Source organism: Magnolia sinica, chromosome 4 (assembly GCF_029962835.1).
Source record: "Magnolia sinica isolate HGM2019 chromosome 4, MsV1, whole genome shotgun sequence".
Taxonomy (NCBI): Eukaryota; Viridiplantae; Streptophyta; class Magnoliopsida; order Magnoliales; family Magnoliaceae; genus Magnolia; species Magnolia sinica.
Window position 1 is genome coordinate 49,236,963 of NC_080576.1, and position 27,233 is coordinate 49,264,195.

At 38.7% G+C, this 27,233-nt stretch overlaps 2 protein-coding genes across 3 annotated transcripts in view; both read left to right on the plus strand.

The window, feature by feature from the left end:
* Nucleotides 1–22,107, plus strand: part of LOC131243093 (autophagy protein 5) — a 50,928-nt gene extending 28,821 nt beyond the window's left edge. For both annotated transcript variants that reach the window (XM_058242188.1, XM_058242187.1), the window contains 3 exons: nt 7,896–8,018; nt 18,508–18,639; nt 21,486–22,107. In XM_058242188.1, coding sequence (XP_058098171.1) covers nt 7,896–8,018; nt 18,508–18,639; nt 21,486–21,859 — 629 coding nt within the window. In that variant the 3' untranslated portion in view covers nt 21,860–22,107. The remainder of the gene's footprint in view (nt 1–7,895; nt 8,019–18,507; nt 18,640–21,485) is intronic.
* Nucleotides 22,108–22,878: 771 nt separating this feature from the next.
* LOC131243095 (probable glutathione S-transferase) lies at nt 22,879–25,700 on the plus strand. The gene is made up of 2 exons (XM_058242189.1): nt 22,879–24,796; nt 25,156–25,700. The coding sequence occupies exons 1-2, from the start codon at nt 24,476–24,478 to the stop codon at nt 25,498–25,500; spliced, it is 666 nt and encodes a 221-aa protein (XP_058098172.1). The 5' UTR covers nt 22,879–24,475; the 3' UTR covers nt 25,501–25,700.
* Nucleotides 25,701–27,233: the final 1,533 nt, after the last annotated feature.

Genomic DNA, 27,233 nt, shown 5'->3' on the forward strand with positions numbered 1-27,233 from the left:
TTGATGAGGCAAGCCTTGGCAGAGTTTTCTTAAGGGAAGGATGACTAAGCCTCCCTCATCTTTTGGTTTGCAGATTGGATCTCAACCAATTGAGTGAATGGAGTTAACCCCAAGAAAACTTGTCATTTGCCTTTTTACCATGGATAAACAGAGCTTGGGTAATAGGAAGGAATTGGATCTAAACAAGTGCAGACTGGAAAGGCTAGATCAAATCAGCTCGAGTCTCCCAGAAAAAAATAGGTGGGAAGCCTTCCATCCACCAAGGCATTTGGTGACTCTGTCCAAAGGGATTGGCGATCCCGAAGATGAAGAACGCAGAGAAGAGAGGATGATCAGAGACCCCTTCCTGTATGCCCAGGTTGCGCATAAAAGCGACATCTTTCCTTTTTTCTTGTTTATAGACTACTAATTTAATTGTTTATGTAGGCCTTGCTATTGTTCTTACGTTGAGTTTTGAGAGGCTTGGTTGGCGGCGATAAATGACAAAAAAAAAAAAAAGGTTACATTCTGTGGTTAGTGAAAAAACAATTACCAATGATGGCATAAAACTCTTTCCTGTTTTAGTTTGCTGTTTGTTTGTTTGTGAAAAACCCCCTTTCATTTGTTTTTACTCCACCAAATTGACGGTCAGGGATATCCCAAAAAACCGAAACAAATGGTCTAGTGACATACCACCATAATTGAAAAGGCCCAACAGAGAACGAGTTCATGCTGTGTCTGACTGCCCTCTGCAAGCCTGAGTATGAGTTCTTAAAGGCACCATAACCGGCCTTCGCTGTCAGTGTGCAATAAAAGTTGGTCTAAAATCATCAAAGTGGAACTGCCAATTTAACCTGAATGAACCACTAGGTGTGCTACAGCCCTGCTACACCAGGGATAGTAAACAGTATTATTGTTAGCTTTTTTACTTTATATTAATGAACTTTTTATATTTGTATAGTGAATAGAATGCATTCACTTTATTAATAATGTGTCCATCATATCTGGAATCGTCATCATCATCATCATAGCTTTGCCTCAGGTATTTGTGGTTGGCTTTATCATGGTTGGTTGGAAACAATTTGCCATACAGCTGCCCATTTGACATCAACCCTCTACCCAGTCTGGGGACCAACTAGTGAGATGCTGGATTTTGTGGATGTGTATATATAATTAGTAAATTATGTGTAGTATATTATCTAACTTCTTTGAAATTCATTCTTTAATTAATATGAGCTAAGAACTTCTAAGTTTGAGCTGCAGCCAAGTTACACGTCAATTCCTCTATAGTTCTACCCATTACCCGATATGGCTTTATATTTCCGTAACTTGTAGAAGTGGTCAATGCACTCAACACCATAGTGCTTGGGTACTTTGTTACCATTATAAGATCGTTGATTGTGTCCAGCTAGGTGTGAGATGCACCCGGTCTAGTGCCAATGAAAAAGTGCCATGTGTGCATGTACAGGAATGGGACCCAAGCGAAAAGGGAAAAATCGTCATTTCATGCTGGGGGATCTTTACTTTTTTCATCGTGGGTCCTGACACGCACGTGGTGCTTTTTTATTGGCGCTGGATGGAGTGTGTCCAATGCCCTGCTGGATGCAATCCATGTCTCTATTATAAGTGTATGAGTGTAGAGTACGACATCATCCGGTTATGTCTGTATGGGACATCTTCTAAACTCCATATGCAAGTTCTCAGGATATAGGTATGCCAAGGATTGGAGTAACAAGGTTTGGTTATAACCAGTGTTTTAAATAGCGCATAGCGTATAGCGTAGTGTTTGGCCCTCTATAGCGTGTAGCGTAAGCTACATAGTGTATAGCGTATAGTGTAAGCTACACGATACTTGATATTTTTTTAATTAAAATAATAGAAAAATATGATAAAATTTACAAAGTGCATAATTCCTATGAGGTTTTTATTTATTTATTTATTTTTTTTAAAAAAAAAACGGTGAATCTAGATTGTCAACCACATATTTCAATGCAAAAATTCTTCGTCTCTTTGCCTTCAGACATCTCTAAGTGTAACCTCCTTTTATTTATTTATTGAAACATCACAAATTCACGATATAGACCACAATATGGATGGTTTGGATTTATCTAAGTGCTCTATTCACGATATGGACCACAATTTAGATGATCTAGATTGGTCTAATGTAGTGCCACGTGTAATGGGGATGAGTTGCCACTATTTTAAAATAGGTATTGAACTAGCATAGAAGAAAAACTTAAAAGAAAAAGGAGATTTTAGGTTTGCATACACTACTTGTTGCGTACACTACATGCTCTGTAGCTTACGCTACGTGCCTTGTAGCTTACTCTACTAGGGAGCTACGCCACCTACATATGCTACGTAGCGTTTCAGCTACGTTACGTAGCGTACGCTAGCTCAATGCTACGAGTGCTACCGAAAACACTGGTTATAACTAGTAGGTATAGTTATGTTAAGATATTTCTCAACAACAAAATTGGTAAACTCGCCTAGCTCTCAAGTTAGATTTGTACTCTAATTTCCATGGTCTGCTCTTAACCCTAAATAACTTGCCTAGCTCTAGAGTTTGAAACTAGGGTTTGGCTTGGAACTCTTTGGATTTCAAGCCTAGAGGGAGGCGGGGGAGAGGGGAAGAAAGATTGTAAAAAGTGAATAGGGAATATCAACTTGAGAGAGGGCCCCTTATCTTCTCTGAGTATTTGAATGTCCGACTCAATATGATAATATTTGAAGGATCCAAGAAATCATTGATGTACTTTCCATTAATAAGAATAGAAGTTGAGCCCTCATTTTTTAGCAAGTCAAATGGTGAATGGAAGCATTTATATGACATAATTTTCAGTACTTAGATGTGATTTACCTTATTATGATCATGATTGATGTCTAATTTATTGAGAAATCACATAACAATTCTTCAAAATTATTTCTTTTGATGGGTAGCTTCACGTTTTATTAAAAGGCGAAAAGAAAACTATGGATGGAGGAGAGAAGATTGATCAGAACTCCAACCTTAGAGACCACAAGCCTGAGAGACATTACAAGAAACAAAACCCCAATTGCTCATTCTCTTGAATCCTAATCTATATAAGAAGAGCATCTTTAGAAACTGCCCCCTTTGCCATGCTATCCACTTCTTGATTTGCCTCCAAGTATGAGAGAATCCCATATTTAATGTTGCACAAACATCCTGAAATCCATCCATTATACCTTGTTGTCATGTGTCAATCCACACATTTGACACTTGTAGAAACAATTGTTATAAGAAAGAATTATTTATGTTAATTTATCATTCTTTTGTTTCTACGATATCTTTTTACATTTAAATACACACACACACACACATACATAAATGAATTATAATGTAGTATTTAAAATATATTATCCATGAGAAGTGCTCACACACCACTGGTTGTACGTCCAACCAGTTAACCTAATTTAATGATTTAGTAATGTTAACAAATGTTACATAGAGGAGTTATTATCTCATGTCACTCTGGAAAAGGGGTTGGGGCTTGCCCGATTGTGGTGTTAATATGAAATTTACCTGACCATCAAGTGCATCCAGTGTTGTCATGTGCGACCGCACATTGGCATATGCGCACACTGGAGTGGAAATCACATATGGAAATCACATATGCAATTGCATATGCCACTCATGCGACAATATGTGATCGCATATGTGATGTATGCGATCACATATTGGCCAACGGTCAGAAATCTGACTGTTTGAATTTTTTATTTTTATTTTTCAAAATTCAGCCATTTTTCCTTATAAAAAGGCATTCATACCCTCTTTTTTGCATACTACATGCACTCAAACTCTTCTATACTCTCATACACTTTCAAAGCCTCAAATCTCTCATTCTCTCTTATATAATTACATTCTTCATCTTTCAACTCTCAAATTCGAAGCCTCCAAGGCCCATGCTCCATATTTCTTTCAAGTACCAATCAATATTCAAGAAAGTAAAGCAAGAATACATCGAAATTGAATTTCAAGTCAAGTCTCACATTTCATTTTCTACATCTATCTCTTTCTAGTTTCTAGATATAATTTCATTTTCTACATCTCATAATTCTCACTCCTTTTTTTTTTTACATTCTCTTATTTATGATATTCATTCTCTAGTTACATAATATTCATTCATACAGCTATAACTTACAAGAAGATTCATAAGATTTGACTTTCAAGAATCAAGTAAGAGTTCAAAGGCAAGAATTTACGTTCTTTTACAAGAGCAACAAGAGTAGAAGAAGACTAACTACAAGTCTACATCATTTAAGAGTCAAGACAAGAAGTTAAGAATATATTTTCGAATTTTAGATTGTGTAATTTATGTTTTTGTAATCGTGTAACCCCTCCTCCCCCCCATCCCCCTCTTCTACTACAAGTGTAACTCTAACTCACTCTCTGATGTAGGACCGATGCATGAACTGAGTAACATGTGAGATCAAATAGCCGAATTAAGATATTTAATAAAAAAACACAAACATCGCTATAGTCGTCACAAATATCATGAAAATCAAAAGAAAACCATGCATAATCCTAGCCTAAGCTACCAAAATCGTAACTCAAGATCATTAAAATAAAAAGAAACTAGGATCTAATGAATTTAGGGACATCCAATTAGCATAGGATATAGTTTATTTCAAAATAAGAAACCTAATACAACCTAGGGTGAAAATTAGGGTTTGGTAATTTGGGAAAGTAGGAAATTTAGGTTTAGGGTCAGGGTTTCGGGGATGGAAGAAGGGGGTTTTGATATAATGATGGTGGGAAACCAAAAAGAGTAGCTGGGTTTTACATGTGTGGCCGTACGGTCACATGTGTGGCATGGGAGGATGGGTTTAGGTCGGTTAGGGTTTGGATTGGGGATGGGTACAGAAAAGTTGGTCTTGGGAGAAGACGAAGATTTGGGATGGGGGAATTAAGAATCTGAAGAAAATACCTGGATGAGGAAGAAAAGAGAAGATAGTGTGGGGATAGATGGAAATCTCGCACCTCTATTGATGAAGATTAGCCTCACACCAATCTTCCTTCTAAATCGAATGGAAGTATCTTCAAATTGCATGAAGAGAAAAGAAAGCAAGAACTCAAAAAAAAGAAAAAAAGAAAAAAAGAAAAAACCCATGAAATTCAATGAGGGAGAGGTCACCCACCCTCATCTTTTTATAGATCCAAGAAGTTTCAAAAATTACAAAAATCCCCATCTTATGAACTTTAACGAAAATAACCATAGTCTAAACAAAATCAACTAAAACACTCAGAATGTGTCCAAATATAAACTAATCAAAAACTAAATCCTAAAATATGATAAAGTCTAAAACTAATGTGGGCGATCAACGATTGATGGCCTGATCATGTGATCCATGCAATCCAATGGCCCGATCGTCGCGTCCCTCCGATCCAACGGTGTAGATCACTCCATAAAGCAGCCCATGTGCATTTTCCTAGTGTGGGGTCTTTCAGATGCTCACATATGCACATGGGGTCTTCCACACTATCACGGGTACTCGCCTAGCCACAGGGAAATCGGCGTAGCCCGCTTCCTCCAATACGTACGTAAGGGTGTACGTGACGTGATGTCCTCATCACTCTCTTTCTCCTTTTCTTTTCTCTTTCCCTTTCTATTACTGCTACTACTCTCTCTCTCTCTCTCTCTCTCTCTCTCTCTCTCTCTCCTAAAGACACGATCGCACACGATCCTCAAAAATCAGCCCCATTCGTAGTTCAAGTGGACCACACGATTGGAAACGATGTACATAGAAAAGCTCATCCTCCAAATTATCTTCGTTGGTGTGGCCCACTTGAATCTCATATGGGCTTGATTTTTGTGTCACAGGCATAACTTTTGGTGTGGCTTCTAATAGTTGGAGTGGATTGCACATGCTCATCATGATGGCCCCTATAAAAATCAAGGGTGGACGTCTCTCTCCCAATTGTTTCCCTTGGTGTGGCCCACTGGAATCATCGGTCATCCTGTTTTTTTTGGTTCTTGGCACAAAATAAGATTACATATCTAATTGTTGGAGTGGGTCTCACATACACATCACGGTGGGCCCCATCAAAAATCAAGGGTGAGCATCTGTTTTGCACCAATTCCCCCAAAAAAGCTATATATATTCCTTAAAAGAGGAGTTGTTAAGTTCAACCGGTTGGACCACAAGCTACAAGGCATCCATATTTTAACTTCCAAAGTATTGAGTGCATGTGGCATCCAGTCCTTCCAATAGTTTGGCCCCACCACGAGGATGGCCTAGTGCAATGGTCAGTAGTATCCACACATCAAGTGGTCCACACTGCTAAGAGAAATTTAAACAATAGTAAATAGTGAAATACAAGTCTAGTCCACTCAATTAGTGGCCGTTACTGGGTAAAGGTGATGCTCATGATGGGCCAACCTATTAGACAGGTTGGATGCCATGTACATATGAAAGGTTGGAAGTTATTTGCTAGTTGGACCTGAACCCATGGTCCACCCCATTGGACCTGAGACCTTTCTCGTTTTAAACTAATAATTTTACCATACGCCCTCCCTTGATTTTTGACAGGGTCCACCATGATGTTTATGTGAGATTCACTCTAACCATTAGATGTGTAATCCTGTGTTGGGCTCACTGCAAAAAAATCAGGCCTGCTTGGGATTCTGGTGGGCCACACCAAGGGAAACAATTGGGAAGTGACGTCCGCCCTTGATTTTTACAGGGCCCACCATGATGAGTATGTGAAATCCACTTTAACGATTAGATGGCACACCAAAAGCTATGCCCATGACCCAAAAATCAGGCCCATACAAGATTCAAGTGGGCCACACTAAGGAAAACAATTTGGACGGTGAGCTTTTCCATGTGCACTGTTATCAATCGTGTGGTCCACCTGAACTACGGATGTGACTGATTTTTCAGTCCCTACGTCTAACATGGGGTGACACACTTGATGGTTGGGGTGGATTATCACACCCCTTTTCCATAGTGGCGCAAGATAATAACTCATCTACTTAACATTTATTAACATTAATGAATCATTAAATTAGGTTAAATAGTTGTGCGTTCAACTAGTTGTGTGTGAGCATTTCTCATTATTTATTATTTTAAATATTTGTATGGACATCTTGGTGAATCTGACCTTTGAAAAGCTACCATGTCTGAAACTGACATGTGATACATATACACTCATATTTTGATACATTGAACATACCAGAGCACCATATGAATAATTTTTTTTTTTCATGGTATCCATTACTCTGGACACTGTCTGTAGATTCTTGGACATCTTTCCTCATTTTATTCTTTGGAACAAAATAGTTTTGTCACTTTAACCTTGGCTTTCCCAAGTTTTTGAAAGTTGGAAAGCTCTCCCTACTGGCTCAATTCTATTCAATTCTATTGAACTTTGAAAAGAGTGTCTTTGGAAACTCATGATCCACAGGGTGAGGGCCTGATGCATGATCATTTGGGTGGTTGTTTAAGAGCTCTATTGGGAGAATGATGCAGAAGCTGATATTTGTTTTTTTTTTTTTCATGTTATTTCAAACTCCCCTGGTTGAAGGAAATTCCTCGAATTTTATCCAGTGGCCTCCTCGTGAATACTCTTGGAAGCTTGTGGATATTTTGGAGGAAGTTTGGGTATTAGCTGTGGAGCTTGATGTTTCGTTTCCTTCATCAGTTATGAAGCCGATGCGATTCCTTTACTTGAGATGGAGCCACTGGAAACTTGCTTTGGCTCTCAGTCTTTCTTGCTATCGTATTTTTCATTTTGGCCATTGGCCTTTTTGTTTGTTTTGACTTTCGGGTTTTTCCATTTGGCTGAAGAAAGCCCTATCATTAATCAATCAAAAACACTTATTGGTTTTTGGAGGCAGCATTTCCCCTGGTTTGATTAACCCTGGACATTTTACAACTTATATGTGCATCAGGCAACATGGAAGGGTACCTCAAGATATCATCTAAGCTTAAACTTGGAACAGTTTCAGATGAGTGTTCTGCACAGCCTCAAAAAAACATTGGTGAAACTGATGCCATCGTTCCCAGCCGAGCAGGTATTTTTCCCTCAAAAGAGTAATGGCACTTTTTTTTTTTTTTCAATGAAAAAGTGAATGCCACTTGCCAGTTGAATATATGCACGGTTCATTCCTATGGAGCTTCATTTTTCTTTTTAGTTAATTAGTTGTTGACTTTATCTTTCTTCATGTATCAATGAATCTTTTAGCATCTTGTTGTATACCATCAGCCCAAGCCAGAAAACTATGATTATCCTAATTGCTCATAAGCTAGAAAAATAGTAATGGAAAGCACTAATCATGCATAAGCCTAATTTGCTTGGGCAGTAATGGTTTATCAAGAAACGTGTTCTTACTTGGTTGTTTTGCACAGGTGCCAAGTATCCAAGGTGTTTTGTATCTGTTACGTTATGGTCATAGAGGCTAATATGTATAGGTAATGGCCATGACCAAGGTTGTCAAATCGTATAAAATCGCATAAGCAATCGCTTAGGTTTATGGATTTATTTATTTATTATTATTTTTTGATTGAAAATTAAAACAATTGGAAAAAAGAAGAAAAAAATTAAAAAAATAAGAAAAACTATGTATAATTACTACAAGTGATCGGATAGGGTTTATTTACCTATTTCATTGTAGTTTGACTATTAGGCCATCTGTATGTTGAGTTATATTGTATTATATATAATAAAACAAATTTAAATAATCAACAAGTTACACTAAGAAAGAATTAATTATTGAAAACTACAAATATAGAAATTGTATTTATATGTTGAGTTATATTGTATTATATATAACTAAATAAATTTAAATAATTAACAAGTTACACTAAGAAAGAATTAATTATTGAAAACTACAAATATAGAAATTGTATTGATAACTTGAATCTTGATGAGTTGATGCATACAATACAAGTTGCAACTTACAACTTATTACAATCTACAAGAAACTTGACTGTTAGCCATTATGCCATGGCATACTAAAGTATGCCATGATTATGCGATTATGCCATCACATAATCATGGCATACTTCCTGCATGTCATATGTGATTTGAGCCATGGTATGTGCTTATGTGATCATATAATCGCTTATGCGATCACATATGACAACATTGGCTGTGATCGTTACATGATATGGGTGTGAAATGGGGTTTTTTGGGACCATATCGGCCATTACAGGGCATAACGACAGTTACCCCATAACGGTCGAAAAACGACAATTTTTTTATTATTTAAATCCATTTTCTCCTCCTCCTTTTAAAATTTTTAAAATTTTTAAAATTTTTAAAATTTTAAAATTTTTTATTTTTTATTTTTTAATTTTAAACTTTTCTCATTGCAAAAACTTTTCTAGAATATTCTACAATAGATTCAATCATTCTTACTATAGTTTTTAGGATTAAAATCATAGATTGTAGCAATTTGGGCGAATAGAAGCTCTGAGGGGTCTTTTTTTTTTTTTTTCAAAAAATAAAAAAGTAGTAATTATGCCTTCCCCCCCTGATTTCTAGTTCTATAATGTTTGATTGTGATGCGTAGATATTAGAGACGCATAACCATGTTCATAAATTCACCAGATAACTAGATACAACATTCTCACCAAAGAGTGGACTATTATGCTACCATAAGCATGTTAAAAAAATACATATTTGGAAATTTACATTATTCTAGATTTTCTTAGTTTTTTTTTTTTCTTTTCGGAATTTTTTTTTGCAAAAAATAAAAAATAAAATCCAACCGTTATGGGGGTTGTAACTGTCGTTACGCCCCCGTATCGGCTGATACCCATATCAGTAATGGTGGTAATTGTTATGGCCATCGTTATTGATACAGAATCCCTTGTTAGTATTAGATCATTGCCCTCAAGTTGCATTTAAAATCTAGAGTTGTCAGTCCCAATCAAAATTAATCAACAAAATTATAAACTAACAATTAATCAGTTTGGTTAATAATGAACATGAAATAAATATATCTATTCGCCCAAATCGCTTCAATCAACAAAATTATACACTAATAACAATGAAAGTCATGAAATAAATATATCTAGAAATAACTGCAACACAACATGTGATGAACATTAATGGATCTCTTGAAATGTTTAGAAAAAAACAGAAAAGAGGGAACAACAAAAAGAAAAGAACAATTGTTCTATTCCTAATTTGGAATTAGTTTTTGGATATATATATATATATATATATATATATATTATAAGAATAAAGGAGACATAAGAGCTGCACTAACTATAATGGGATTAAACTTATGAGCCATAATATGAATATTTGGGAGAGTGATTGAGCAAAAGACTAAGGCACATGATTAATATATCAAAAAATCGGCTTGCTTTCATTTTTGCGAGATCTACCATTGAGGCTATTTTCCTACTAAGACAATTAATGAAGAAATATAGGGAGAGGAGGAAGAATGTCCATATGGTCTTTATGGACTTAGAAAAAGCTTAAGATAAGGTCCCTAGAGAGTTAATCTAGTGAGTGTTGAGAAAGAAAAGAGCTTCTAGAGGATATATCAACATCATTAAGGATATGTATGAGGAACAATAACAAATATGAGGGCCACTAGTGGAGAGGCGAGTTCCAAATTAACATAAACAAGAGCTTCTAGAGGATATATCAACATCATTAAGGATATGTATGAGGATATATCAACATAAACAAGCAGCATAAACAAGAGCTTCTAGAGGATATATCAACATCATCAAGGATATGTATGAGGAACAATAATAAATATGAGGGCCACTAGTGGAGAGGCGAGTTCCAAATTACTGTGGCCTTGCACCGGTAGTTGGCATTGAGCCCATATATTTTCACATTAGTTATGGATGGGTTAATGAGGCACTTGCAGGGAGAGATCCCATGGTGTAAGTTGTTTGCAAATGAAATGGTTTTGATTGACAAGATGAGGGATGGCATAAACATAGAGCTAGAGTTATAGAGGGGTGTTTTAGAATCTAAAAATTTGAAACTAGTCAGACTATACGTTTTTCTTACTAAAAATCTAAAGGGGGTCAAGTGACCAGCAACATGCAGAACTTCTCAGATTGGGTTGCTTCTCATGATCTTATCGACCTCACTTTAGGGGGTGCTAAATTCACTTGGTCCAACAATCAATCATAAGCTACTCTCTCACGTTTGGATATATTCCCGTTAATCTCTCAACGAGGTCTGCCAATAATTATCTCTGATCACAGACCGATTATTTTAGAAGTAAATGATGATAATTGGGGACATCATCCATTCAGATTTGAGTTGGCATGATTGGAAATTGATGGTTTCAAGGAGTTGATTTCGGAATGGTGGTCTTCCTTTGAAGTTGTGGGTTATGTAGCGTTATGATTGAGCCGCAAGCTCATTTAGCTTTGGACAAAAGAGGTTTTGGGTGTTAGAGAAGCAGAATTTGAATCCATTTTAGCAAAAATTCATGACTTTGATTTGGAAGAAGCAGGTCATCTATCGAATGCAGATAATCTCGAGAGAGCAGTTTTAGAGCCTTGTGGTTGAAGGAAGGTGATAAGAACGCGTGGTTCTTTCACAATATGTCTAGTGCACGAGGCTGAGTTAACAAAATAAGTAACCTAGTGGTAAAATGGTGTTAGAACCATGGAAAATGATCAAATTTGCAAAGCCATTGTTTGCGTTTATAGGATTTTTCTCTCTCGCGGGAATTAGAGGAGACTGAGGTTGGACACTCTTCATTTTCCTTGCCTTTGTGTAAAGGACATGATTTCTCTTGAAAATCGGACACTCTTCATTTTCCTTGCCTTTGTGTAAAGGACATGATTTCTCTTGAAAATCCTTTCTCAAAGGAAGAGGTTAAATTGGCCCTCGACTCAATGTGTGGTGATAAAACTCCTGACCCCAATGGTTTCTAATGATGTTCTTTTAGAAATTCTGGTCGACAGTTGGGAGCGAAATTATGGACTTCTTAACAAAATTCTATGCTAGAAGCTGCCTCTTTAAGGACCTTGGAGCCACCTTCATAGCCCTTATTCCAAAAATTGAAGGGGCAGATTTGCTGAAAGATTTTAGACCAATAAGTCTAATTAGGAAACCATATAAAATCCTTGCCAAAGTTGTTACCCTAAGGTCTATAAGAGTTTTATCCACATTGATTTCAGAAAATCAAAGCACTTTCATAGCAAGTAGATGGATCCTTGACTCTGCTCTCATAGCCCACGAATAACTCAAGACAGAGAGAAGGGAAGAGTGGAATAGTCTGCAAGTTAGATATTGAGAAGGCTTATGATCATGTAGACTGGAAATTCTTGGATTATATGCTCGAAAGACTTGGTTGCGACATTAAGTGGAGAGGTTATATTCAATCTACGTTTTTTTCTATCCTGATTAATGGATCACCTTTTGGCTTCTTCAGAGTTTCCTGCGGTATTAAACAGGGTGACCCTTTATCTTCATATCTTTTCGTTGTTATCGCCTTATCGGGGAAGTTTTTAGTAGAATGTTTCATGAAGCAGAGGAAAATGGTCTAATCCGCGGCAACGTGGGTAGGGGTGCAAGTTATAGTTATCTTCAATATGTAGATGATACGATTCTCTTTTGCGACGCAAATTTCTCTTTAGTTGATAACTTTCAAAAAATCATGGTTTGCTTTGAAGTAGTTTCAGGCTTAAGTGTTAATGTCTCCAAAAGCGAAATGTTAGGAATTCATGTGTCTCCTGATGATCTCCAATATTTGGCCAATACCTTTGGGTGCAAAAGAGGATCCTTCTCATCATCGTACCTTGGGCTGCCTCTATGCATAGGAAAACCGGCGAAACACCTATGGGACAAGGTTATCAAGAGAATTGAAAGAAAATTATCAAGTTGGAAGCATCGTTATCTTTCTTTGGGAGGCCGGTTGATTCTTATTGAATTGGCCTTGTTGATTTATTTAATCTCTCTTCAAATGCCCAAAGTCGGTTTTGGATAGACTAAATAAATTGAGAAGAGACTTCTTATGGAAAGGGGCTGAAGATGGAATGAAGTTCAATTTGCTTAAATTGGATGAAATGTGCAAGGTGGTTATTGAGGTAGGAGTGAGTTTTAAAAGCTTGGCTCTTATGAATGTCACTCTTCTTGGAGAGTGGCATTTGAGGTTCGGCTCTGAAGTGGGCAAGTTGTAGAGGAAACTTCTAGTTTCCAAATATGGTACTCAAACAGGTGGTTGGAGCATAAAACCTTCTTCTCTTTACCGCGCGTTCAATGTTTGGAAGGCTATTGTCGCCATCGAGCATAAATTCCATGTGGGAATCTTGTTTTCTTTGGGAAGGGGAAATCGTATTCACTTTTGGCTCGATATTTGGTATGGAGATGGACCTTTAAGGGATCTTTTTTCTAGGGTGGTAATGCAGGGGCATTTTCACAATGGGCTTGAGTGGGGTGGCTTGTGGGATGTGAGGGCACACTAGGGATGGGCGGCCCATGTGAGGCGGAACCCATGTGATGTGGGGCCCATGAGGGGGGTTCGGTCGAGGACCTAACCCATGAGTTGTGGGGCCTAGGCTATGCGATAAATGGATTGATTCGCTACGCTTTATCAGTTCAAGCTTTTAGAGTAAGTTGTTAGTTGTGCTGCATCAAAGTGGTATCAAAGCAGGAGGTCTCGTGTTCGAGACTCCTCATCAGGGGTAATTAATGCATGGACATTTTCACACCGGGCTCGAGTGGGGTAGCCTGTGGTATGCGGGAGCACACTTGAGGTGGGCGGCCCGTGTGAGGCGGAACCCATGTGATGTGGGGGCCACGAGGGGGGTTCGGCCGAGGACCTAACTCATGGGATGTGGGGCCTAGGCTGTGAGATAAAGGGATTGATTCGCCACGCTCTATCAGTTTGAGCTTTTAGAGCAAGTGGTTAGTTGTCTCTTATGTCAGGTTGGCCCATCTTCCTGCAAAACCATCGTTTGGTCTCCTCCTTGTCGGCGGAACCTTTCGGACAATGAATTTGAGGAATTCATTTCTTTGCTCAGCTTTTTGAAGCTTCACTTGCCTTTTCCTCAAGGCGAAGATTCTTTGGTTTGGAAATCTCATAGGTCTGGTCTTTTTGTGTGTGTGTGTGTGTGCGCGCGCGCTCCTTCTATGGGTTGATTTCTAAGCCATTTTTGCCCCACTCTTGTCCTTTCGGTCAGTGGTCTTATGGAGCGCTTTTGAGGATGGCGGCTTTTGTGTGGCTTATAGGAAGAAAAAGGATCCTAGCCATTAACAAACTTTAAAGAAGATCTCTTATCCTCCCAAACATTTGTTTGATGTGCATGAGAGATGCATAATCTATTGATCACCTCTTCATCCATTGCCCTTTCGCTCAAAAGGTGTGAGAACACTCCATTAACATTTTTCATATTTCATGGGTGATGTCAAAGTCGGTTGATCGACTTTTGTGGGGCTGGCATGGAGGTGCAAGGGGTAAATCCCAGAAAGCTATATAGAGGCTTGTCGTGATGGGGGTCTTTTGGTTTATTTGGAGGGGTCAAAATAGCTGTTGTTTCCAAAACAAGGACTACTCCGTTGGTGAAATCATATATATGGTCAGATTAGTTATTTCAGAATGGGCTTTATGTGTTAAAGATGCTTTGGATATTGATCTTTCTTCGTGTTTTTTTTTTCTTAATCTTTGTATTTTCTCGCCTTTGCGGTTTCTCAACAAATTTTTATTTCTCTTAAAAAAAAGTTAGAATAAAACAAAGTAAATATATTGCAATTTTAGTAACAATAGGAATGAAAACAAGGAATTACTTAAGATTGCTGACCGAGAAGTTTCCTAAAATGATTACTTTTGATGCCATAATAGATTCATGGGGAGTGCTCTTATGACCAAGAAATTTCCCGAAATGACTACTTAAGATTACTTGAGATTGGGACTGACATGGTTATTATAGATTCTTTGGATGCTTAACACAAAGCCACTTGCTCGTATGTCCTACACTGTTCGCTAATCCTAAGAACTTCTTAAAGTTCCGGCCAGCCTTGATCCACCAACAAATGAGTTCTACTTCTACAATGTTAAGATCTTCTTCTTGAATCCACCTTGGCAAAACCCAGTCACTTGACCTGGCTCATCTCTTCCACGATGCTGGTGAAAAGGGATTTGATGGGATTGCTGTAATGGGAGCGGTGGAGAGAAGGGTTTTTGGGGGATTGAAGAGATGGAATGAGATTGGAATCTGGAATTCGGATTGAATGTGAGATGGGTTTTTGTGTGATTTGGAGGGAGATTGAAACAAGATTTTTTGTGTGATTTGAAGGGTTTTGAAATGGGATTTTTGGGAATGGGAGGGAGATATGAAATGAGTTTTTTTTTATATATTTATAAAGAATTTGGAGGGAAGTGAGAAGCTGATTTTGGGGAGGGGGGAGGGGTCGTCGAGCCCAGCTTTCAAACATCTGTGTCCAAGCTTGACCTGATTTAGAAACGGGCTCTATTTTTAAGGCTTGAAACCCCAACCTGAGGCGGGCTAGGCCTAGAAGCCTGATAGGCCAACCGGGCCCATTGACATCCCTAAGAAGGATGTTGTCCATAGAATTCAAGCTGGGTAGAAGAAATGGAGATGTGCCTCGTCATCATGTACCACTAAGATTGAAAATGGAATTTTATAGGATAGCTATAAGACTAGCCATGCTTCGTTGGATGTGTTGGGCAGTTAAGGAACATCATGTTCATAAGAAGAGTGTAGCTGAAATGAGGATGTTGAGATGGATGAGTGATAGGACAAGGAAGGATAGAATTAGAAATTAATGCATTTGAAGCAGTGTTCGTAGTATCGGTATTGTTACAAGTTTCGCTGGCCAAGGATACAGAAACAATATCGATATCACTGATAATCGGAAATGAGGGGAAATATGGGAAAAACGGTGGAATTTTCAGTGAAACTTTAGGAGAAGTTAAAATGTACATATTTGTATATTTAAAAATTAAATTTTTTCAAAAAGAATGCATATATAACAAGTTTCTATTTAATGGGGCCTTAAAAGCATATGTTGTTGTAAGAAATCAGTCCAAACATCCCATCCATCCTATTTAACCATCCAACCTTCTATCCAAACATCCATCGATGTAGCAAAATATCAACAACGCATGATATTTCACCAAGAAGTCATCAACAATTGGAAAGAAAATGAAAGATTGTGGTCTCAATATTGCGCATGTTACGATATCAATAGTATCAAGATTTATCAATATTATCAATGACAAATTGAACACTATATACAAACATGTGCCCATACAAAATTTTTGAAATAAAATTTTTTCTAATAAATTAAAATTTGATGATATCAATATGTTGGCGATATTATTGAAATATCGTCGACACACTTATGATACAAGCATCACCTAGAATTTACATAGTCGAAAATATTGGCGATACATTAGTGATATTGATGCATTGGCAATACAAGTGACACTGAGAATTTACATAGATGAAAATACTGGCGATTATATTAGCGATACTGATATGTTGGCGATAGTTAGCAATAAATTGCTAATACCTGGAATTTCTGATACTGCCAGCGTTATCAGTATCGCTACCAGCGTTATCGGTATCGCTGAGCTGGAGATAAAGATAGTATTGGAGATATTTCGATAGCATCGGAGATATTTCGAACACTGATTCGAAGTAACTTAGGATTAGCACCAATAGGTAATAAGATGAGGGAAAGTGGACTTTGTTGGTTTGGTCATGTGCAACGAAGGCTAAGAACTGCTTTGGTTAGGAGTGAGTTGGTATAAGCTGAAAGATCTAGAAGGGTAAGGAGGAAGGCCCAAAAGGACGTGGGTGGAGGTAGTAAGAAAACACTTGATGACTTATGGTCTAACGGAAGGCTATGGTCCTTGATATAGTGCAACGGCGGAATAAGACTCATGCAGCCGACCTCAATTAATTTGGATAAGGTTTAGATGATGATGATTCAAAATTAAGCACAATTATGCCGAACATGATTTGCTTTGATTGACAAGAAAGTTATTACTTGTTAATGGTAGACTTTACGTTTGTCTAGTTTTAGCTTTCTATGAAGGGCCACAATCCAATGGTGCCGTTACTATTTTACCACTGTAAGCTTATGGTGGTACTGGACAGATGTGGGGCCCATGTGATGTTTGCAGCACATCCAACCCATCCATCAGATGTGTCACCTCTATCCGTTTGATATATTAACCACATGTCAGGAACATATTTGAACTGGTGACACAAGGATTTTCAGTCCTCTGCTCTATCAGCTGAGCCATCCCAACCATTCCCGATGCATCATCCTACTAGAGGACTTGAGTCTATGTCAACTAAAGGGACTAAAAAAGCATTACAAAATCTTACCCAGGCCTTGGAATTTCTTGGATCTTCAACAAGAAAACTTAGTAAATTTAGGAGTAATGATATGCACTGAATGATTCATTAATGGAGATTCCTTACCCATAATATGGGCATCTGTACGTATATCATATCCATCACAAGACTTGAGATAAGAGAGACACTTCTGGTCAGACCCATTTGTGAAAGAGTAGAGTGAATGTTATCCCAGGTCCCGAAATCAGCTTGATTCAGGTGGGCCACAGCACAAGTTACAAGTTGGGAGGGAACACCCACCCTTGACTTGCACCGGGACCCACCTGATTTTGTCCTGAACCTTCATGCAGGCAAGATGAAGAGTGAATGGCCTGGATACTATATACACAACATGCTGAGCCCTCATGGAAATCCAAGGGTTGGCATCCATCCACCTGATTCACTGATCAGCCTCGTTTTTGGGTCCTTGGGGTAACATACTTTGACGCATCAGATGGACGGGTTGGATTTCATCCATGCATCCTGTAGACCCCACATCTTCTAGGTTCCACCATAGCTTGTGGTGCCACTGAGCGCACTTCTATAAAAGACACTTAAGCCACAAAAACTAAGCAACATAATGAGTTAGATCAATGAGATGGACTGCTCTAGGGTTAGCAAACAAGGTCTGAGATCTCTAAGGAAGATGATGTACAAAGAATGGATAATCGTCCATCAAAAATGGGTTATACGTAATGATAGAACAACACAAAGTTACAAACAACTTGTTTACTTACACAACCAACAGAAACCTCAATTTGACCAAGACTGAAACACAAATGAGCAAGAACTTGTCATTCTTTTGTGACATATATGATATATCCACGATCATGATGGATCATGATCCTTTTGTTTAAAATAAGATAGGTCATAAACGCCTCTTGACCTAGGCTTGGGCTGGCCTCAATGAAAACTTTTCCAAACCTGGGTGAGGGCCCGACTTGTTTATTAATTGGGTCTGAATTTCAGGCCCGGGCGGAGTTCACGTTCTTAAATGAAAGGCCAACCTGGTTCATTGCTAGCCTTAGTCCTCAAGGTTTAAACTATACTATTAATTTGTTTCCATCTGCTGCTACTGATAGAAAATCTTCCATGCACTTTGTCATGAGTTTTTATTGGTTCTACTTGTTGATTATATGGAAGTCGTAGTGGTTTATATAAATTTGAGTGTGCCTTATTTTCTCTTATTATTGAAGCTCTGGTTAGGCAGAATTCCCGTTCGGCTTTACGTGCGGAATGTTGGTGAAGATCTTGATGATTTAGAAGATGCATCTACAGTTGATAGTTGGGACAAACTCATCTTCATAAACCTAGCGGTTGAGATTCGCAAGGAAGAAGGTATGATCAATATCTTTGTAACAAGGGCAGTTCATTTCTCAAAGAGAAATCATAAGGTGATTTGCATGAGGAGATATTGAAGAGGTGACTTGCACATGACAGCATGACATGTGTGCAAGAAGCAGGACATTCATCAGGCTGGACCCCCCATGAGCATGCCCTGATCGAAAGTCAGGCCATTCCATTCATCATGTGGGCTGCATGTTTAGGTTAAATATATACCCTGTTTGTCCTCTCTCTCTCTCTCTCTCTCTCTCTTTTAAATATACAAAACATGCATCTCTTATGCTTTTGTCACCCATCTATTGAGTAGACAACTTATTTTTGGGTTAGAGTGTCTGCCATGGGCCCCACCCAATGAGTGGCCCAAACAAGACTCTTAATTTTCCTAATGACCTCCACTCTCACACTCTCATTCCAGAAGCAGTGCTCATTCCTAGCACCCCAAATCGCCCAAAACACGGCCATGATAATCAGCCTCCATTTACCCTTGCCTATTCCTCCCCTGTGCCAAACCCACATAAAGCCTTCCACTATCTTCGGCATCACCCAATTGGTATGGAGCAAACACAAAAAATACTCCCAAACTTTCCGAACAAAAGGGCAATGAAGAAAAAGGTAATCAATCAACTCTGCGTTTTCCATACACAGACAAATATTGGGGAGAACTAAAGTAGGCCCACTTACCATATTCATCGTTTCCAACCAATGATTCAATTATTATGGTGCAAATTCTGTGGTCAAGCAGGCCCACTTACTGTCATGGTGGGTCATTGGATATGAGGGTTCTTATGTGGATTAAACATGACCATATTTGACCCTAATTGAATGATCACAACCATTGTTTCAAGGGCCTGCAATGGCAGCAAGGTGAGACCATATTTACTGTCCATTTTGGATGCCCTTAATTTGATGGCTCTGATCATCAAGTCATGGTGATTACCCTTCCTATACAACAGTCATGGTAACTAGAGCTGCACACAAACCGAGTCAGCTCGTTTAACTTGCTCGACTCGACTTGATACTGGGTTCAGGCTGAGTCCAGCTAATTTTTGGCTCAAACCTGACTCATATGACTGAGTAGTCGGTCGTCCAAATCCCTAATTTGAAAAAACAACAACCCACAAACCCACCCACCCTCCCTTTTGTGGTTCTTTCTCCTTTTTGTCCAGAACCCACCCCTCTTTGTCCTCTCTCCAGCGGCTGGACCCTAACCCTCCATCCAATCTTGCATGCCCGAGCCCTCCTCCGATACTCTTTCACTCTCTTTCCTCCTCCTCCTCATAGTCTCTCTATTTGCCCCCTCCCCTTGCCCGACTAGCCACTATCCATGGCAGTCCGACTGGCCACTGTCCATGGCTGGCACCCTGGTTGGTCTTACTTATAAGTTTTAATTAATGAATACACACACACACACAATATAATATATATCATATATAATATAAACTTGAACTCGGCTCGAAAGCTCGAACTTGGCTAGAGCTGGCCCTAGCTGCTGACCAAACCGGGCCGAGCTGGACAGTCAGGCTTGAGGACCGAGCCGAGTTGTGCCAAGCTCGACTCGTGTACAGCTCTAATGGTGGCCATAGGTGGGCCACATCTTATGAACTGTAATATTTGGGCTGGTTTGATATATATATATATATATATATATATATATATATATATATATATATATATATATATATATATATATATATATATATATATATATATATATATATGTATGTATGTATGTATGTATGTATATATTTGTGGCCATTTTTAAGGCCCACCTTGACATTTATAGGGCCCGTGTTATGAGGCCCATTTGATCCACATATGGGGCCCAATTGGTGTGGTCCATTTGAGATGATTTGATATATATATATATATATATATATATATATATATAAAGAAATCGAAACTCTACCCTGAAGTGACACACCATCTGGCACCAAGTCCATGTAATGGAGAACGATTGATGTCATGTGTACAGAAGGTTGTAGAACTTCTGCCAAGTGATCATGGGAATACCTGTTTCAAATATGATTGGTGAAACAGGATTCGTCAAACTGACTCCAAATAGCTGGAACAAGGCCATGATGGTGGTGATGACGATTTATAAAAAAGGAAAATAATAGTACTTCATGCATCTTATACCAATGTTGTGTTTCCCACTGTCTTTACCACCATTTTCATTTTCCCATCCAACCGTTTGATCTCTGTTATCATCTTCCTTTTCTTATCCACTCTTGATTTTTTTTAATCTTTGCTCAACATTTCAAATCCAAAATAAGGTTGTGTGGTAGTATGGAGGTACTGTATGGCCCTCAACCAAAGTATATCTTAACCTTGGCTTTTCAAATTGCACAAGGTACCATCGATCTGATGGAAGCATCATCGATGGACCATGCAGAAAAATCGCATATTTGGATAATCCTATCCATATAATCCTTGGCCTTTCTGAGTGGAATGTGCACTGATTCTCTAGTTTTTTTTTTTTCCTTAACCGTTCATTACTGGCCACCGTTCATTACTGGCCACCAATTAAGAGGTTAGGAATGTGAAGATTATGAATTTTTGTAGCATGGTCCATCCATGGTGGGGCTCATTAGATAAATGGCCTGGATCAGTGGATCATGCATTCTAGTACAAACAGAAAACCCAAGTGTGCTATTCTGTTAAAAAAAGAAGATAAAAGAAAAAGAAGAAAATCCAAATGTGTTATCCGTATCTACGAGAATTATATAATTCCTCGATCAATGATAGTTTTGAACTTAATAACTTGATTTATTGCTTAGGGTCACCACCGTTTTTTCCTTGACGAAAATCATTTTCATTGGAATTTCTTTGCATCACTGCAGGCAAGTGTTTCACTTTACGTGATGCAGTGAAGACTCTTCTACCTGATCTTTTCATGGATGAGCCCTCAATCGATGAACAAATATCGAGAATGGAGATGGAGGTCGTTTCGAGAGTCAGTGAAACAGATACATCGAGCCATGGGGATCCGGGATATGTAAGCAGCACAAGGAGTGAAGGGATAGAAGAAGCATCAGATAAGCAAGTGCAGCCATCCCCAAGAAAGGCTGGGATTAAGCTGATTCGCATTCAGGGAATTGAACCCAGATGGGATGTCCCATTCTCTTGGGTCGTTAACAACTTGATGAACCCGGAATACTTTCTTCATATCTGCGTATATGTTGGAGTTTCGACAGATCAAGATGAAGCTGGGTGACGATGGTCGTGGGGTCTCTTCTTGTAAGAAATTTCGGAATTTCATTTTTTTACTTACTAAAATCAATTGTTATGTAAATGGGTGGAACAGTTTTTGTTTCCGATATCATTCTACAAGGTTCCGATCTTTGTGATATCTGTGATACTGGAAGGAAATCGGGATGTTTGTTGTTTCTAACTCAATGGGTTGTATAAATGTACAGACAGTGGCCTGATATCATTCAATGGGTATGCGTTCTTGTTGCTGCCTGTGATTTTGGAGTATTTTGTTGGGGATGAGACTCTTTTGTATTGGGACTGATAATCCCCCCTTCATCCATCCTTTTTGTTCTATTTTATTTAGATAAGAAGACACCTTTCAATTATTCTCTAATTATCTGTTCTTGAAGGAACCAACACTACTCCATGGATCACTTGGGAGCCCATGTCTTAGTTTACAGGAATCTGTTAGCATATTCGTCGCTGTATTTCCGTCACTCTTTAAAATGCTTTTCACAGGATTCTTTTTGTTTCTACCATCATGGAATATAGAGGGAGAATCCAGTTTTATTAGTTATATCTAGGTCAATCATGGGCAATCTATCTTGGAACGTGTGGCCCACTTTTATGAGATTGAACTGATTATCATCACCCTATTGCTGCTGTTTTCGAAGGGCTTATTCAAAAGATGGCAATGAGGTCAGGTGATCCAAGCCAATGATGGAGGACTTTAGAGGCTTCCGAGTTGAGGTGGATTGTGTACTAACTCAGCACGCTAACTTTAGAGGCCAACAAATGGACCCTGATTGCATACTAACTCAGCATGCTAACTTCAGAGGCTAGCAAATGGACCCTGATTGCATACTAACTTAGCATGCTACAGCGTGCTGATTAAACTGTGGGGCCCACCATTTATGTATGTGTCTTATCCATCATGTCCATCTGTTTTTCCAGCCTTTTTTGGGCATGCATTTTTTGAAGTAACTCTGATATTATCAAAATATCCCCGATATTATCTGTATCCATAGGTCTGCGATACTGATAACACTGGTAGTGATACTGATAACACTGGTATCAGAAATTTTATGTATTGACGTTGTATTACCAAGCATCGCCAATGTATCGATATCACCGATATTTTTTACTACGTAAATTCCAGCTCACTTGTATCACCAATGTATTGATGTTGCCAATGTATCGCCAATATTTTTTACTGTGTAAATTCCAAATGTCACTTGTATCATCAGTGTATCAGCGATATTTCGATAATATCGCCAAAAATCTTTTTATTAAAAAAAAATCATTAAAAGTTTTTTTTGGGCACATGGTTTTTATCGATAATATCGCCACATTATCATATTATCATAACATAGGTAATGTCAAGACTAATCTTTCATTTCCTTTTTAGTTGTTGATGATTTCTCAGTGTATGAAATATTGATGGATGGATGAGATGGCTGAGCGGATTTATGGCATGGTTGGATTGATTTCTTACGAGATGTCGTGCTTTTAGGACTATTAAATAGAAACTTATCATGTATGCATTTGTTTTATAATTTTTTTGATTCCTTAATATGCAAATATGTGCATTTTAGATATCTTGAAAATTTACTGAAAAATTCCAGCGTTATACATGTTTCCTTAATGTTTTCCTGCATTTTCAGTCATTGGTGATATCGATGTTGTTTTCGTATCCCGCCAACAAAACTCGTAGTGGTACGGATACTTCGAACACTGAGGGCATGAACCCAAAATTGAAGCATATCCAATGTTCAAGTGGACCACACCACGGGAAACAATGGAAATTGAACACTGACCGTTGAAAACTTCCTGGGCAACAGAAGTTGCAGGTGAAGCTAATATTGGTGTTTTCCCTTCATCCATGTATGTGTGACCTTATGACTGTTTCCCAGTGTGGTCCACTTGAGCTTTGGATATGCTTCAATTTTGGGCTCATGCCCTAAAATGAGATGGAAAAACAGATGGACAACATGGATAAGACATACACATCACAGTGGGCTGCATAGAGTTTACTCAGTCATGTCTGTTTATGAATAAGCAGTTACTTGATCGAATGACTGTTGAGCTTGCACACACCAGAAGTTCCAAGATCAACTTAGTGTAAATACTTATTTAATCAGCTATCTTATGATTAAACTGATACTGCTAGTGATTGTAACATACTAATTAGTTTCCATCTACGCATATGCGTCGCATATACGACGTGCAAGGTATAAACCGTCCACTGCGGCATGATGGCATTGCCACATGTCATGCCTCAAATGGTGCCACTTGGCACTTGATACATCCAATAGTTTGGTAGAGCATAGTACACAAATTCCTTGTCTAGCTAAATCCAATGGCAAAAACCAAACAATCCACTTCTATACTGGAAATGAATGAGAGAAGAACAAAGGCCTTCGGAGGAATCAAGAATAACTTGTTGGAAACAAGGGCATTGATATTCTCACCAATATTCGATCATTCTACTGAAAAAAAACTAAGTGTACCAATCTTCGATTATTCTACTGAAAAAACCAAGTCCCATAACTTGTATATAATACTGCATTCTTTCTATCATTTGTACTCCTTGCATAGAGAAAGAAAAGAGACGTGAAAGGATATACATAAAAGAATCATGTCGAAGGACGAGGTTATTCTCTTGGATTTTTGGGGGAGCCCATTCGCCATGAGAGTGAAGATTGCATTGGCGGAGAAGGGCGTTGAGTATGAGTCTAGAGAGGAACATGATCTGTTGGGCAAAAAGAGTGAGCTGTTGCTCAAGTCCAATCCCATTTACAAGAAGGTTCCAGTTTTCATCCACAATGGCAAGGTTGTGTGTGAGTCTGTCATCATCCTCAACTACATTGAGGAAACTTGGCCTTCTCCGTCGTTGCTCCCCGCCTGCCCATATGGGCGGTCACAGGCAAGGTTCTGGTCAGATTTCATAGACAAGAAGGTGTGTTTGTTACTGTCGTCATTGTCATGGTTGTCGTCTTAGTTTATGTTAGTACTACTTTCACAACTATAGTGATTGCTTATTACCATTAGTTGTGGTACTGGTCACAATGATGGAGGGTATAATAAGTTTGAGACATGGTTTGTTGATCAAGACTGCTGATTTGATTGGTCCATATTGATCATACTATCTTTGAAGAGTCAAAACTCATGAACCCTTCCATTGGTGGTTTGTAACTCATGAACCGTTCCACATTCAGCTGAAAGAAGGTTGAAGATTGGATGTGTCTAGGATCTACCATGATATTTAAGGATTTTTAATTAATTAATTAATTAATTAATTGTGTGGTTGGGTTGCAGGTGTTCGAAGGGGGAAGCAAGATATGGAATAGCAAAGGAGAAGCCCAAGTGGAGGCAGTGAAGGAGTTCATTGGGATAGTGAAGGTGTTAGAAGGAGCACTTGGTGATAAGGACTTCTTTGGTGGTGATAGCTTTGGGTTCATTGATGTTGTGGCAATTCCACTTACTTCTTGGTTCTATGCATATGAGCAATGTGGAGGGTTCAAGTTAGAGGATGATTGCCCAAAAATCACTGCTTGGATGAACAGATGCATGCAAAAGGAGACTGTTGCAAAAGTGATACCTGACCCTACAAAGGTCTATGAGTTAGTCTGCATGTTGAAGAAGATGTTTGGTATTGACTAGTAAATACATCTCCTTACAGTACAGGAGAGAGAGAGATGTGGGGTGGGTTGGTCTTTTTGTTCTCTTAGTTGAGAATAAAATAAAAGTAGGGCCTGGTTCTTTTGTTCTCGTGATGTTGTTGTTGTTGTGGTCCTGGTCCTGCTTGTTGTTGTCGTCGTCGTCGTCGTCGTCGTCGTCATCATCATTATCGTTGTTGTTGTTGTTGTCGTCGTCGTCATCATCATCATCATTATCATTGTTGTTGTTGTTGTTGTTAGTATCTATATTATAAATAATGGGATTACATTTGGCCAGTTTTACTATTGCAATTAGCTATGGGATGGGCATGAATAAGTTAGCCCTTTAATTGAATATTTATTGATGATGAGTAACTCACTCTCTCTTTTCTTTTTCTTTGCATGTAGTCTGCACACAAGTATAGCAGTGGGAGATTGTACCACAAAGGCTTTTTTGGAGTCTAACATAATATTTTGTAACATCCATATAAGATATTTTAAAATGTCTACTAAAAAATAAAGTAAATCTAAAGCTTAAAGTGCACTTGGAGGGAATTCAATTTGTCCCGTGAGTGCATGGACTCTGGGTAGTGTTTCGGATCCTTTGTGATGTGTGTGCCACCAGCCCATACTTGGGTTTGATCTGAAACGCACATCCGGTGGGCCGCTCTTTAAGCATGACATGACCGGAAGGAGATGGACGTGATATGTGTGGAGAATTCTAATCAAATTGCTTCTTTCCGTCAATGTATTCCTCAAAATTGAGGGCAAAAAACCTACAAGTTAATGTGCTTAAGTAATAATAATAATGAGAAAAGAAATTTGGATTATTTTAAACCATTGATTAAAATCATTTATATCACGAGGTTCACCGTGGATGGGGATCAGGGCATACCAATAATAATAAAAGAAATTGAGATTATTTTAAACCTTTGATCATGTCCATCTTTTCTTTACAGGGCTAGCCTTTGGCCCAACAGGTCCTTGCGGGGGATTAGGATCAGGCCTCGTCCTAACCCACCCGTTGCCACCTCTAATTTTGATTTGGAACTATGTGATGTACACATCCCAACAAGTGTGGTCCATGGTTTTGGTAATCTTGACCATTGCTACCAATCTTAAGACTAACCTTCAAGTCCGAGCCCAGACTTAGTATTCCAGTCCATGCCTCTGAGCCCGATATGCCAGCCGGGTCAATTGACAGCGTGGCCACCCAAATCATGACTGTTGGTCTGATGAGCGCTATTGCGGGTAGTCTGTTCCTTGAAAATATCCTCTATGGTCCACATGATAAACGGCCATGATTCTGATGACTGGTCAGGATGATGATGGCTGTAATGCTGTGTTTTTATATTTATTTATGTAGGGTGCCATTGCAACAAAAAGCCACATAGGGTCAACTGTCACCTTTGTTACGTGAGCCCAGGGAGAAGAAGAAAAAAAGGCCGATCCACAACTCAAGCTATGGGAAAGCCTGCTATTGAAATCTAGTCGGGGTCCACTGGATTTTTGGATCAGGCTGATATCTACCGTTCATCCTTCTCTTACCTTATGAACGGGTTGGATGAGATATAGACATCCTGGCGGCCCCCTCGAAGGTTTTAATAGTGGGCTTCTTCGTACCCGCTGTTTACTCTGTGGAAGGTCTCAATGGATGGCTTGGATATTGCACGTTGCACGTGTGTGATACGTTTACTTCACGTGTGGGCTTACAAAAGCTTGCACTATCATACCTTA

Coding starts and splice junctions, on each gene's coding strand:
- LOC131243095 (XM_058242189.1), top strand. CDS start 24,476: ATGTCGAAGGACGAGGTTATTCTCTTGGATTTTTGGGGGAGCCCATTC. Junction 24,797..25,155: donor CAGATTTCATAGACAAGAAG/GTGTGTTTGTTA, acceptor GTTGGGTTGCAG/GTGTTCGAAGGGGGAAGCAA.